The 14,266-nt window shown below is 39.1% G+C and overlaps 1 protein-coding gene across 2 annotated transcripts in view; it reads left to right on the top strand.

Moving 5' to 3' along the window:
* The first annotated feature begins 240 nt into the window (after window positions 1–240).
* ALKBH8 (alkB homolog 8, tRNA methyltransferase) overlaps window positions 241–14,266 on the top strand; it is a 116,255-nt gene continuing 102,229 nt past the window's right edge. Inside the window, exons 1-3 of one of the 2 annotated variants that reach the window (XM_043898194.1) lie at window positions 241–407; window positions 6,436–6,571; window positions 13,113–13,350. In XM_043898194.1, coding sequence (XP_043754129.1) covers window positions 364–407; window positions 6,436–6,571; window positions 13,113–13,350 — 418 coding nt within the window. In that variant the 5' untranslated portion in view covers window positions 241–363. Of the gene's footprint in view, window positions 408–590; window positions 1,136–6,435; window positions 6,572–13,112; window positions 13,351–14,266 lie in introns of those variants that run through there. The other variant, XM_043898203.1, reaches the window with a different exon arrangement.

The raw sequence follows: 14,266 nt of genomic DNA, 5'->3' as shown, positions 1-14,266 counted from the left end.
ATCACTCCCGGGCACGTTCATACATATTCACCGCCCTCTCTCTTGTTCTTGCGAGTCATCTTTCAGACTCCAGATTCCCTTCCCATACCCCTAGTAAGACTCAGGAAGAAAGATGCACGCAGTCCAAGGGGGAGGTGGGTACTACTCAGGGCCCGAGGGACACAAACCTGTTTGACCATGTCCATTTGGGAAGCTACCCCAAATAAGCTGCACTCACAATGGTTACTATACCCCCTCAAAAGACAACGTAATTTTCACTGGAACGGAGAGGAGGCACCTCGGTAATCAAAGACTCTTGGCAGCGACATATTTCAGCGAGTCTCTGGCAGGCGAAAGGGCTTGTGGGAGCGCCCCAGCAGGCTCATGGGAAATGTAGTGCAGTTTTTCTCCAACATGGCGGCGCCCGGGTGAGTTGTGTGAGAGTACCCGCCGCGGTTTTCTGTGTTAAGAGTGGGAGAGCCTGGCGAAGGAGAGAGCTCTCGTTTGCTGAGAACCGCGCCTGAGCCAAGACGGAGATTTGTGGCCCTTCTTATTGGTGGGAACGGAGGCTGCATATCTCCGCTTTCCTTGTTGCCTCTTCCGGTGTCCTTTTAATACCCCAGGAGCTTCGGACCTCACCAGGGAGAGGAGGGATTGTCCGTGGGCAGTAGGCTGTCGTGCGCTGAGTGGTTCTGTTAGAGTTTGAGGTGCATGTGCTCACGTGGTGCCTGTGTCCATCTGTTTTTTTGGAGGGTTGGAGACAAGCGGTTGTTATCTGGGGTTTGGTGTTAGCTTCAGAAGTTTTTCTGATTCGTGCCAGTACGGCGAAGAGAGTGTTGCTGATGGTCTAGTAGCTTGCAAAGCTGTCTCTTCCTATGCTCTTTTTTTGAGTAACCCCTGGGACTCTTGTGCTCTTCGTAGTGTGAGCCAATAGTTTTGGCTGATTTCATTTAGCAAATATTTACTCTCTACTTTCCGAATGTCCGGCACTCAAATTCTGTGCCTTCAAGTAAGCGACAGCCTTCTGGGTGAACGCAGCACATAGCAAAGTAGTTATAATATGATGTGAAAATGCAAGGATCTAGTTGCATATCATGTATTAATGAAAACATTGAAGAGGGCCACCAAACTCAATTCTGGAGAAGAGGTTTAGAAGGTAAGATGGCAAATTCAGTAAATTTAGGCTTACTCAGTATGAGTTTATTGATTGGCTACTATGTACTAGGTCCTGCTGTAGGTGTTGGGTGTTACAAGGTGAATAATACAGACAAAACCTCTACTTTAATTGTGGTGGTGTTCAGTTGCTCAATGATGTCTGATTTTGCGACGATGGACTGCAGCACGCCTGGCTACCATGTCCTTCACTATCTCCGGGAGTTTGCTCAGACTCATATCCATTTAATCGATGATGCCATCCAACCATCTCATCCTCTGTTGTCCGCTTCTCCTCTTTCCCTCACTCTTTCCCAGCATCAGGGTCTTTTCCAACGAGTCAGCTTTGTTATAGCTTTTCTTCCATTTTAGCAAGTTAAAGGAGAAAAACAGAATAAACACATTAATGAGGGCATTAGAAAATATAGAGTAGTTGTTCTTTAAAGAATTAAAGTGAAGTGATATGACAAGTGATGGGGTCAGTGTTTTCTAATCATTATATATATTTTTTCTTTTTAAATAGATAATGCAATTTGAATAGCTCCTAAATTGAAAAGTTGCAAAAGGGCACTTTCACTCCTCATTGCTGTACCCAGTCTACCTATTTTCCCTTCCTTGAGTCAACCCATATTACTGATAGTCTTGTATGTCCTAGACATTTGTATGTATACTTTGTATATCTGTGCTATACTTTATAGCCAGGCCTCATTTGATAGGAATGTAAATTGTTTCCAGTCTTTGCTATTAATTTAATTTATGTTCAAGCACAGGAACATTTGTCTGTACTACTTGGTTCATCATAGGCTCTCTTATTCAAGGAGAGCATAAACACATATATTATTATTTCCACTTAGGGCAGTATCCAATAGAATGTATTGGGGTTAAACTTACTTACAGAGCAGATGCCATCTGAAAATTCTTATTATCCTATAGGGTGTGTGCTTGGGCTAGACACAGCATGGCTAATATTCTAATAAAATAGTGACCTCGCTCTTGTAATACCCCATAACAGTCCCAAAACATGGCAAGGCATGTGCAAACCTTTATGCAGTAGTGGAAATTCCTTGGCCAGGGAATTGGCCTTTTTAGAAAGGGGCACCTCCAAGTTTCAGCAGCTGGTATCAGCCTTTTCCTTGTTAAGGTGACTCAGACCCGTCTTCACCTGTAGTACGACTGCCTGACGGAGGGAAGGAAAGGGGAAAGGGGACACCAGAAATGTGATTACGAGGCTCCATCTACTGGTGCCGGACTTTTAGTGTCAGGCTTAAAACAATGCATTCAGCTTCTTTTCTTTCTTCTTTCTTCCACTTTGCAGTCTTTGCTCATGTAACGTATTTAGAAAAAAACAAATAATAAAATTTCCTGGCAGAATTTTAAGTTTTCTCAGTCAACCATTTTTTAAAAATACTAATTTTTAATTGATTGATGATTGGCTTACAATATTGATTTGATTTCTGTTGTGCGTCAGCATGAATTAACCTTAGGTGTGCATATGCCGCCTCCTTCTTGGATCTCCGTCCTGTCTCCCACCCATTCCCACCCCTCTAAGTTCTTACAAAGCCTCAGTTTGTGTTCCCCGAGTCATACGGCAAATTCCCATTGGTTATCTGTTTACGTAAGTTAGTGTATATGCATCCATGCTACTCTTTCTATTTATCTCACCCTCTTCCTCCTCTCCCCCACCCTTGTCCATTAATAAGTCTGTTCTGTACGTCTGCAGTCTCCATTGCTGCTCTGTGAACCAATTTGTTAGTACCATCCTTCTAGATTTCGTATATATGTGTTAATACAATATTTGGTTTTTTTTTCTTTCTGGCTTACATTGTATAATAGGCTCTAGGTTCATCCACCTCATTAGAACTGACTCAAATGCATTCCTTTTTATGGCTAAGTAGTATTCCATTGTATATATGTACCACAGCTTCTTTATCCATTCATCTGTTAATATATCTGTAGGTTTAGGCAACCATTTTAATGAGAAGCTGGGATCATCCTAAGACATGACTTTATGCCACTGTAAACGATGGTAGAGTTTGGTCACATTTTTTAGTGCAGGGTTTAGATGAAGTTATGTGCCAAGAATAGGCACTATTATTCCTATTTTATGGGTGAAGAAACCTAAGCATGAAAAAACTTAATAACTCACACAGGTTCATTATAGCTAGTAAAGGGTAAAGCTGAGGTTTGAACTAGAACTTTGACCCCTAAATAGTGTGTTATACTGTCTGAGGAGGCTCTGGGGAAACAAAAATATGATTTAGTTCTTGTCATTAAAGAGCTTATAGTCCAGTGGAAGGGGACAAACAGGAAAACAAATAATTAGTGCGGTGTTAAAAATGTGTATTCAGCTGTCTCCTTCCTGTCTAATGATGACTCCCCAAACTTACTTTCTAACCTCATTTCTTTTCCTTTTGCCACTTTATATTTTCACGTGCCAGCCAGGCATTGGAACTGTGTATCTCACCAGTAATTCAAACAAATGATATCCTAAATCCGACTCATCACCTCCCCTTACTGATCTGCTCTTCCTGACCCTCTTGTGACTCTGCAGTCAGAATTTGGAATGACATTACTCTAGCCTCTCCATCACTCACTCTGTCCTGTTAGTAAAGTCAAAGTTAAAGTGAAAGTAATAGGCACTCTGTCCTATCTCACTCTTTGTGGCCCCATGGACTGTAGCCCACCAGGCCCCTCTGTCTGTGGAATTCTCCGGACAAGAATACTGAAGTGGGTTGCCATTCCCTTTTCCAGGGGATCTTCCTGACCCAGTGATTGAACCCAGGTCTCTGACATTGCTGGAAGATTCTTTACTCTCTGAGCCACTGGTCTGATTCTTCTCTCTCTCATGTCTGAGTAGTCATCACGGTCTATTGACTTTTTTGAACTTATCTTTTGCCCTCTCTTCCTATTTCCCTTTCCCTTCTTTCTATAGCCTTCACTGTAGGTGGGACCAGCATTTCTACTTGTTAACCTGGATTATTGCAAGTTCTTTTGCTTCTCATTTCCCTATTGTGCTGTCCAGCCAGCCTATTTTACTGGCTTTACCTCCTGTCTCATGGGTTCCATGTATTATTTAAGCTGGATTACTGACGTTTTTTCAGTAGTCTCAGCATTTTTATTCTGTATATTAAGACTAATAATTAGAGTTTTGACTGTTGAAGAGCTGCTTTGAAATGATTTTATTTAAGTTCTTAAGTTTATTTTGTTTGCTAACTTTGAAGACTTTCAAGTGGGTGAAGAGTGGTATTGGTGGATCAGCCAGCATTCTCTGTTCTAAAAAATTATGTCTGCTACTCAATGTCATTGCCAGACACATCCATTTCTGTTTTTAGCTTTTGTTTATTGCCTCGCTGGATCCCTTCCCTTCCTTATGACTGTGTATTCTTCTTGTCCTTTGATACTCATCTCAAGTCCCCTTCTGTTTTGAAGTTCTCCCAAACTTTTCCAGTTAACATCAATCTTATCTTTTTTGTCTCTAATTTATATCACCCTTAAAGAACATTGACACTTTATTATCTAAAGCTATGTCATATTCTTTCATTGTTTAATGTTTGTCTGTTTTCCTCAACTAACTTATAAATCTGTGTTGAAAGCATAAACCATGTATTGTATTTGTATGCTGTAGAGTCCTGAGTCCTTAAGTAGGCATGTGTATATTCACATATTGTTTGTTTATCCCTTCAACAAACTTTTGTTGAGCACCTGCTGTGTGTTGGCATTCCTGCTCTCCAGGAGTTTACATCCTGATGGAATAATTAAGCCAACAAATTAGTCATCACAAATTTGTTAAATTCTGTAAACAAAATAAAATAGGCTTCTGTAATAAAGCATGATGCAGGGTGCTGATTTGGATAGTGTGAAGACCTTTTTGGGAAAGCACTCAGGAACTACTTACTGATTGACATATCTTTAAAAAAATGAAAACATAATTCTATGGTGTTCTTATACCTGTTATTTTAAAAGTTATAGATACCAAGTATTTAACATACACAGTTTATAAAAATAATAAACTCCTAAATCACCACCTAGCTTAAATACTTTTAATACTTCTATGTGTCCCTTTCATATTGCAGTTCTCTCTTCTCCCCTGAAATAACTTCTCTCCTATACTTTATATTTATCATTTACTTGCTTTTATGCTATATATATATTTCTGAACAACATATGGTTTACTTTTGAATTTTGAACTTTATATAATGGAATCATACTGTATATTCTACTGTGAATTTTTTGGTTTTTCTTTTTTCTTCCTTTCCTAACATTGATGAGGGTGAAAAAGCTGGTTTAAAACTCAACATTCAAAAAACTAAGATCATGGCATCCAGTCCTATCACTTCATGGCAAATAGATGGGAAAAAAAGTGGAAACAGTGACAGCTTTTATTTTCTTGGGCTCCAAAATCACTGCAGATGGTGACTGTAGCCATGAAACTAGAAGATACTCCTTGGAAGGAAAGTTATGACAAACCAGGATAGCATATTCAAAAGCAGAGACATCACTTTGCTGACAAAGGTCCATGTAGTCAAAGCTATGGTTTTTCCAGTAGTCAAGTATGGATGTGAGAGTTGGAACGCAAAGAAGGTAGAGTACCAAAGAATTGAAGTTTTTGAATTGTGATGCTGGAGAAGACTGTTGAGAGTCCTTTGGACTGCAAGGAGATCCAACCGGGCCATCCTAAAGGAGATCAGCCCTGACTATTTATTGGAAGGACTGATGCTGAAGCTGAAGCTCCAGTACTTTGGCCACCTGATGGAAAGAGCTGACTCATTGGAAAAAACCCTGATGCTGGGAAAGATTGAGGGCAGGAGGAGAAGGGGACAGCAAAGGATGAGATGATTGGATAGCATTACTGACTCAGTGGACATGAGTTTGAGCAAACTCCGGGAGAACTTGAGGGACAGGGAAGCCTGGTGTGCTGCAGTCCGTGAAGCCGCAGAGTCAGATACTGACCAACAATAACGAGAACATGTGAGATTTGTCTGGTGCATTTTACTTATGACTTCATAAGTAAAGAGGTTGCATATGGGAAAACAGCCCACCTAATAGCACTAAAGCACTGACTTGTTTCGTAGAATCTACCAGAGATGCTGTTAGATGTTCTTGTTTCTTTGTTACCTTCTTAAATATTCCTTTGTTGTCCATGCATCTGTTTGTTCTCACTTCTCTTGGTTGGTGAAAAGTATAGTAGGCATTTAAAAATTGTCACATAGAAACATTTATAAAGTATAAAATACATGAACAGTATTATAACTATTCGTTTCAGATTCCTAAAGTTGACATTTTGACCTTCCTTTTTTTCCCCAGTATTGTCATGGACAGCAATCACCAAAGTAATTACAAACTCAGTAAAACTGAGAAGAAACTCTTAAGGAAACAGATTAAAGCCAGGCATACTTTGCTGAGACATGAAGGCATTGAGACAGTATCTTATGCTACTCAGGTAACCTAGAGCTATTATTATAATTTGAATTTAAACGTATTGCCATGTTATTGTGTTCTAAGTAGCATTGTTAATAATTGCTCAGAGAAGAAATTCCGTATGTGTTACAATCTGTGTTAAATGTATATATATAAGATAGGACCTTCTAACTGTGTTTTGGGACATAGCCTAGTATAGTTTGAATTTCCATTGATTGTGTTGTTTGAACTAGCTGCTGCTGCTGCTGCTGCTAAGTCGCTTCAGTTGTTTCTGACTCTGTGTGACCCCATAGATGTCAGCCCACCAGGCTCTGTGGTCCCTGGGTTTCTCCAGGCAAGAACACTGGAGTGGGTTGCCATTTCCTTCTCCATTGCATGAAAGTGAAAAGTGAAAGTGAAGTCGCTCAGTCGTGTCCGACTCTTCGTGACCCCATGGACTGCAGCCTACCAGACTCCTCCGTCCATGGGATTTTCCAGGCAGGAGTACTGGAGTGGGTTGCCATTGCCTTCTCCTGTTTGAACTAGAGGAAGCTGCAATTCTGCATTAATAACAATAACACTATACATCTATTTACAGTTTACAAAGCATACTTTTATTCATTATTATATTTAATTCCCTAGAAGTCTTTATGAGATCAGTGAGAAAACTAAGGTTCTGAGAGGTTGTGATATGTCCATTGATATAAGGTGCTGAATCGAAATCTCAAGTTAGATCTTTTGTACCCTAATGCACTCTTCTTTCTTCTATTCCTAACTTCATCTCTATTATAAAGTATTTTAATTATATGCTGTGAAACATTTTTTATTTATGAGATTTTATTTATAAAACCTTTTTAATTAACTTACGGGCAATGATTAAATGATATATATGTATGTATGTACACACACACACACACACACACAACTCTTCCTGGGCTATGAATGAGGAGAAGTTAGCTTAACTTGTAGCTTCTCCACTTATTTGTACATGAGCAGTATCCTTTGACCTCAGCTTTCTTCATTTGTAAGAACATACTATTGCATACCTTTTTATTCCATTGGGTTGTTAGAGAACATGTATATGATAAGAGAACATGTATATGATAAGATAATATGTATATGATAAGAGAACATGTATATATAAAGAGAACATGTATATGATAGTACTTCCTAATCGTTAAAATACCATATGAGTATAAAGTATTCTTATGATATTCTTTCTGGTGGTAAAGATATAGGATAAGAATAGTAAGGAAACTTACTACTGAGGGCCAAAGAGATATAGTTTAGAAGGTGAAGCAGAGCTCAAAACTTAGATCTCTTGATTCTCAGACCACTACTCTTCTGTCATGTTTATTTTGTCTTCTGTGCTGCATCCCAGTTTGGGAACGAGTGGAGATTTAATATTAGCCCTACTTAGACTTTCTTAAATATTAGTAGCCTCAGGCTCACCCCGTGGTGTCCACGCACAGTGTGCCTCACGCCCAGGTTCCCGTACTATTCCGTCACGGTCACGGGACTCCAGGTACTCCTGCTCCCGCTGCCTGTGCTCACGATGCTGGGTGGCTCGTGGGCTCCACAGCCGATGAAATACAGTGTAATGAAATTAGGCAAGCTGCTTGTGGTGCGAGATGCATTCCTGTGGCCCGGTTCTGCAGTGGAGAGCAGGAGGGCTCAGACGGGCTGATGAGAAATGTGCTTTGCAGATGCAGAATCCTTATCAAGCACTAAGTACTGAAGAAACAGTTGTAAGGCATCGTCTGAAAACCAGCCTAGTGGAGGCCTTTTCCTTCCCTGAAGTAGACCTTTGATAAGTACACACACACAGATGAATAACTTCAGAGAATGTAAACCAAATCCCGCAAAAAAGGATGGAGCAGATAATAGATCAGAATTAATATATATGCACACACTTACTGCCAGGAGCCACTGAGGCTGTGAGGCATTCAGAAGATTAATGACATACTCTATTTTCATCAGTTCTCAAGCATAACTGGCTTTTTCCCCCCCTTACAGGGACTGTGTAGAAAAGTAGTAAGAAAAGAAATGGGTTTCTTTGCTGCCTCTGAAACTTGTTTCTGGTTGAGATGAACTTTTCTGTTACATCTCTAGAAGTTTTAGCCTCATCTTCATGGCTTCCAAACTGTGATCTTATTTGGACTTGATTATTTTTTTCTCCGCAATATTTTTAAAGGAAGAGAAAACATTTGTAGAAGGACTTCCAATTATATATTATTTATCTAGAGGAGAAAAAAATTCTCTTTTTACTATATGTCATAAGTATAGATATCTCTGTGGACTTCCTGGTGGTGATAGTGGTAAAGAACCTGCCTGCCAGTGCAGGAGTCTTAAGAGACATAGGTTTGATCCCTGGGTCAGGAAGATCCCTTGGAGGAAGGCATGGCAATCCACTCCAGTGTTTTTGCCTAGAGAACCCGTGGACAGAGGAATCTGGCAGGTTGCAGTCCTTAGGGTCACACAGAGTCAGACACGACTAAAGCAACTTAGCACCCATGCATGTAGGTATCTTTGTACAATGTTATAGTGATTACTAGGTTTTTCTAGAGCCATGGTCCTCAACTTATCAAGACTGAAGATAACTTTAAAAAAAATCTGAATTCTTTTCTTCATATTACTGGAAAAATTGCTTGACTGAACAACTGTTGATTAAAGTAAGCATTGATTATATAGCTCACATGTAATAGTAAGTAAGTGCCTCCCTTCCCTCCCCCATTGCACTTGTTTTCGTGTGCTTTGCCTTCAGCATTGCCCACAAATCACTTGGACAGCATTTTTGAGTTCTACTACTACTCCTCAGGTCACCACTCACTGTCTTCCCCAATTTCTAGGTGGGGCTATGGATCCTTGCCATTTACAAGACTGTTGTAGTTCCTTAGATTTGGGATTACTGGAAAAATTTTTTATTATGGCTACATATGACTAAAGTTATTCTGGTACTTTAATTTATAGTCTCACTGAATGAGGTCCAGGGTAAACCATCTGAGACTAAATTTTATACCATATTTTATAGTATTGTTTTAGTGTGTTTATTGTGTGTGTGTGTGTGTGTGTGTGTGTGTGTATACTTACATGTTGTTCTTTCATCAGTAAGTCCTGTTTGGCTCTTTTGAGACCCCATGGATGGTAGTCTGCCAGGCTCCTCTGTCCATGGGATTTCCCAGGCAAGAGTACTATAGTGGGTTGCCATTTCCTTCTCCAGGGCATCTTCCCCACCCAGGGATCAAACATGCTTTTCCTGCACTGCGGGTGGATTCTTTACCACTGAGCCACCATACATATAAAGTATTGGCTGCCCCATAACAGAGCAGGGCATTACTTATTATCCAATTTTATAATAATTTCTTTTGCATTCTTTTAAAACAAGGTTCTAGACATGAACCTTCCCATTTTATACATATGAAACTGATACATTATGTTCTAAACTCCAACTTCATATAAATCAGGTGTTGGCAGACTACTCTCTTCAGCTTAAATCTGACTTGTTAGCTAAGAATGAGTTTTACATTTTAAGGGTTGTTAAAAAATTATAACTAAATAGAGACTTAGTAAATGCTGAAGAGATCAAGAAGAGATGGAAAGAATACACGGAAGAACTGTACAAAAAAGATTTTGATGAACTGGATAAGTATGATAGTGTGGTGAGTTGTCCAGACCCCAGAGACAGACGTTCTGGAGTGTGAAGTCAAGTGGGCCTTACTTAGGAAGCACTGCTGTTAATAAAGCTAGTGGATGTGATGGAATTCTAGTAGCTGTTCAGAACCCCAAAGGATAATGCTATCAAAGTGCTGCACTCAATATATCAGCAAATCAGGAAGACCCAGCAGTGGCCACAGGACTGGAAAAGGTCAATCTTCACTCCAGTTCTCAAGAAGGGTAGTACTAAAGAATGTTCAAACCATCAGACAATTGTACTCATCTCCCATGCTAGTAAGGTCATGCTTAAAATCTTGCATGCTGGGCTTCAGCAATACACGAACCAAGAACTTCCAGACGTCCAAGTTGGGTTTAGAAAGGGCAGAGTAACCAGAGGTCAAATTGCCAACACTCGCCTGATCACAGAGAAAGCAAAAGAATTCAGAAAAACATCTATCTCTGTTTCATCAGCTATGCTAAAGCCATTGACTATGTGGATCATAACAAATTTTGGAAAGCTCTCAAAGAGATGGGAATACCAGACCATCTAACCTGTCTCCTGAGGAACCTTTATGTGGGTCATGAAGCAACAGTTAGAATCCTGTACAGAACAACTGATTGGTTCAGGATTAAGAAAGGAGTATGACAGGGCTGTCTGCTGTCACCCTGTTTATTTAACCTATATGTTGAGCACATTATGTGAAATGCCAGCCTGGATGAATTACAAGCTGGACTCAAGATAGGTGGGAGAAACATCAACAACCTCAGTTATGCAGATGATACCACTCTAATGGCAGAAAGTGAAGAGGAACTAAAGAACCTCTTGAAGGTGAAGGAGGAGAGTGAAATAGCTGGTTTAAAACTAAATATTAATAAAACTAAGATCATGGCATCCTACCCTAATACTTCATGGCAAATAGAAGAGGAAAGGGTGGAAGTAGTAACAGATTTCCTTCTCTTGGATTCTAAAATCACTGGAGAAGGCGAGGGCAGGATGTTTCGAGAGAAGAGCATCGAAACATGTATATTATCTAGGGTGAAACAGATCACCAGCCCAGGCTGGATGCATGAGACAAGTGCTCGGGCCTGGTGCACTGGGAAGACCCAGAGGAATCGGGTGGAGAGGGAGGTGGGAGGAGGGATTGGGATGGGGAATACTTGTAAATCCATGGCTGATTCATGTCAATGTATGACAAAAACCACTACAATATTGTAATTAGCCTCCAACTAATAAAAATAAATGAAAAAAAAAATAACATCACTACAGATGGTGACTGCAGCCATGATATCAGAAGATTATTGCTTCTTGACAGGAAAACTTATGACAAACCTAGACAGTGTGTTGAAAAACAGACACATTACTCTGCCAACAAAAGGTCTGTATAGTCAAGGCTATCGTCTCCCCAGTGGTTGTGTACGGTAGTGAGAGCTGGACTGGAAAGAAGGCAGAAAGTCAAAGAATTGATGCCTTTGAACTGTGAGACTCCTGAAAGTCCCTTGGACAGCAAGGAGATCAAACCAGTTAATCTTAAGGGAAATCAACCCTGAATACACTTTGGAAGGACTGATGCTGAAGCTGAAGCTTCAGCATTTTGGTCACCTGATATGAACAGCCGACTCATTGGAAAAGTCCATGATGCTGGGAAAAGATTGAGGGCAGACGGAGGAGAGGGCATTAGAGAATGAGATTGCTGAATGGTATCACCGATACAGTGGACATGAGCTTGGGCAGACTTCGGGAGATGATGAGGGACAGAGAGACTTAGTGTGCTGCAGTACTTGGACACAACTGGGCGATTGAACAACAACAACGAAAAATAATAAATGGGACCATGTGACAGGAGCTTATATGATCTGTGAAACCTAGAGTATTTACTGCCTGTCATTTTTCGGAAAAGCTTTGCCAGTATCTGGTGTAAATGATGACACTGATGCGGGTAGGCCATTAGATGTTTACTTTTGTTATGCTTCAGAATTTAAAGATCTTAACATGGTGAAGAATGTTTTTAAGTACAGAGACTATAAGACTTCAAGCATCAGAATAAAAATAGGAGACCTCTCACCACGAAATTCCTTGAGTAAAGTTGAACAGGATTGCAAATGACAGGAAGTAAGCATGGTATTTTCAAAGAAAAAAAATTAATTGCAAAATAACTGGATAATCCAGATAGAGGAAACTTTTCCTATTTTATATTCAATAGAACTTGTAATTTTTTTTTTTTTCCTTTGAGCCAGTACCTTTACCTTTCATTTTTAATAAACATTGTATAATGGTTATATAAAAAAGTACAGATTCTGGAAACTGACAGAAGTAAATTTGAAACTCAGCTCCAACTAATTACTACCTTAACTTCATTTTCTGATTTTTAGTTTCTTTCTATATGAAGTGGGGCTAATATTACCCACTTTGTAGGATTATTGTGAGGGCTTCTCAGATTGCTCTAGTGGTAAATCCACCTGCCAGTGAAGGAGTTGCAGGGATGCAGGTTCAATCCCTGGGTTGGGAAGATCCCCTGGAGTAGGTAGGAAATCGCAAACTGCTCCAGTATTCTTGCCTGGAAAACTCCATGGACAGAAGAGCTTGGTGGGCTACCGTCTATGGGGCCACAAAGACTTAGACACAACTGAGTACACACAGGATTGTTGTGAAGATTGTTTTAATGAAGATTGAATATAAAATCATATAGCACAGTGTCTAGCCAAAAAGCAAGATTTATGTAAATCCTTGTTTCTTCTCCTCTCTACCTCTTCTTTCTGTTTCATTATGTTAAATTTATGAACAGTGAAAGTTATCTTTTAATTTGTGTTTATGGTCACTAAAAGGCTATTTAAAAATCAGTTATCATTACAATATTTTATTTGAAAATGTTATTTAAAAATAACAGGTTGATATCAACTGCTCATGTTACTTTCTTCTTTTGTCTTTTTAGAGTTTGATTGTTGCCAATGGTGGTTTGGGTAATCAAGTGAGTAGGAACCAACTGCTTCCGGTTTTAGAGAAATGTGGATTGGTGGATGCTCTCTTAATGCCACCTAACAAACCCTACTCATGCGTAAGATACAAAACTGTAGAAGAATCCAAGAAAGCCTATGATACTCTCAATGGCAAAGAAATAGTGGATGATTTAGGACAAAAGATCAGCCTGTACTTGAATTTTGTGGAAAAAGGTATATCATACAGGTATCTTTTTAAAAATGGTTTTTGCTTTTGTGTGAGTTTTCTTTCATATCTAAGTCAAAAGTTTCAGTTATTGTGAAACACAATAGGACATCCCATTTTGGGGTTAAGCAACTCCCCCCTTTTTTTTTGACATTCTTTAAGTGCCTAGTGTTGTGTAGGCATAGGACTAGTAGTTGAAGTGAGATGATTTAGATACAGCTTATTGTTTATAAGGAGCCGGTCCTGCCAAGCTAATAATATCTTTGTTATATATGTTATTTATTTTGGAACCTGCTGTCTAATTGTGTTTTTCAGTATTTATTGTTAAGGGTTCAGATTTATTTTACAGTGTCTACCTAGAAGCTTTCAATTAATCACTTAGGAATTAATTGTGATCCAAATGATTATGTGCCAAGGTTCACAGTTATGGAGAAACAACTTTAGCCACCACAGATGCCTGAAGCTTTATAGTGGTGATAGTCAGTTGAACTTTCTGTGTTGGTAGAAATATGTTCATATTTTATATCTGTGTTGTCCAGCATGATTCTGTGGATTTTAAATTTTGATTTTATTTAAATAAATTCAGTTAACTAATTTAAATAAAAGTTTGACAGACTGATTTACAAAATTGCTATAGGGGTTATTCCATCTTTTCACTACTGACTCATGGAAATGAGATATATTGAGATGAACTCTGATGTTTAAACATCTAATCTCCTTCTATTATATTCATTTGCTACCTGTTTAGGCAATTAAACAGTTTTGTCTAGATATGCTGTGGGTAAGTAAGTGAGTATATGTCAAAATAATGTTTTTTATTTATTTATTTATTTATTAAATAAAGTTTTTTAAAATAAGACTCAAAGGAAACTTTGAATAACTCCTTTAAAGATATATTTTATAAGTTATAATTCTCAGTGTCTG

This window comes from Cervus elaphus, chromosome 1 (assembly GCF_910594005.1).
Source record: "Cervus elaphus chromosome 1, mCerEla1.1, whole genome shotgun sequence".
In the NCBI taxonomy this organism is placed as follows: Eukaryota; Metazoa; Chordata; class Mammalia; order Artiodactyla; family Cervidae; genus Cervus; species Cervus elaphus.
Note: the sequence above shows the minus strand (reverse complement) of the source record. Positions and strands in the feature narration are given on the sequence as shown.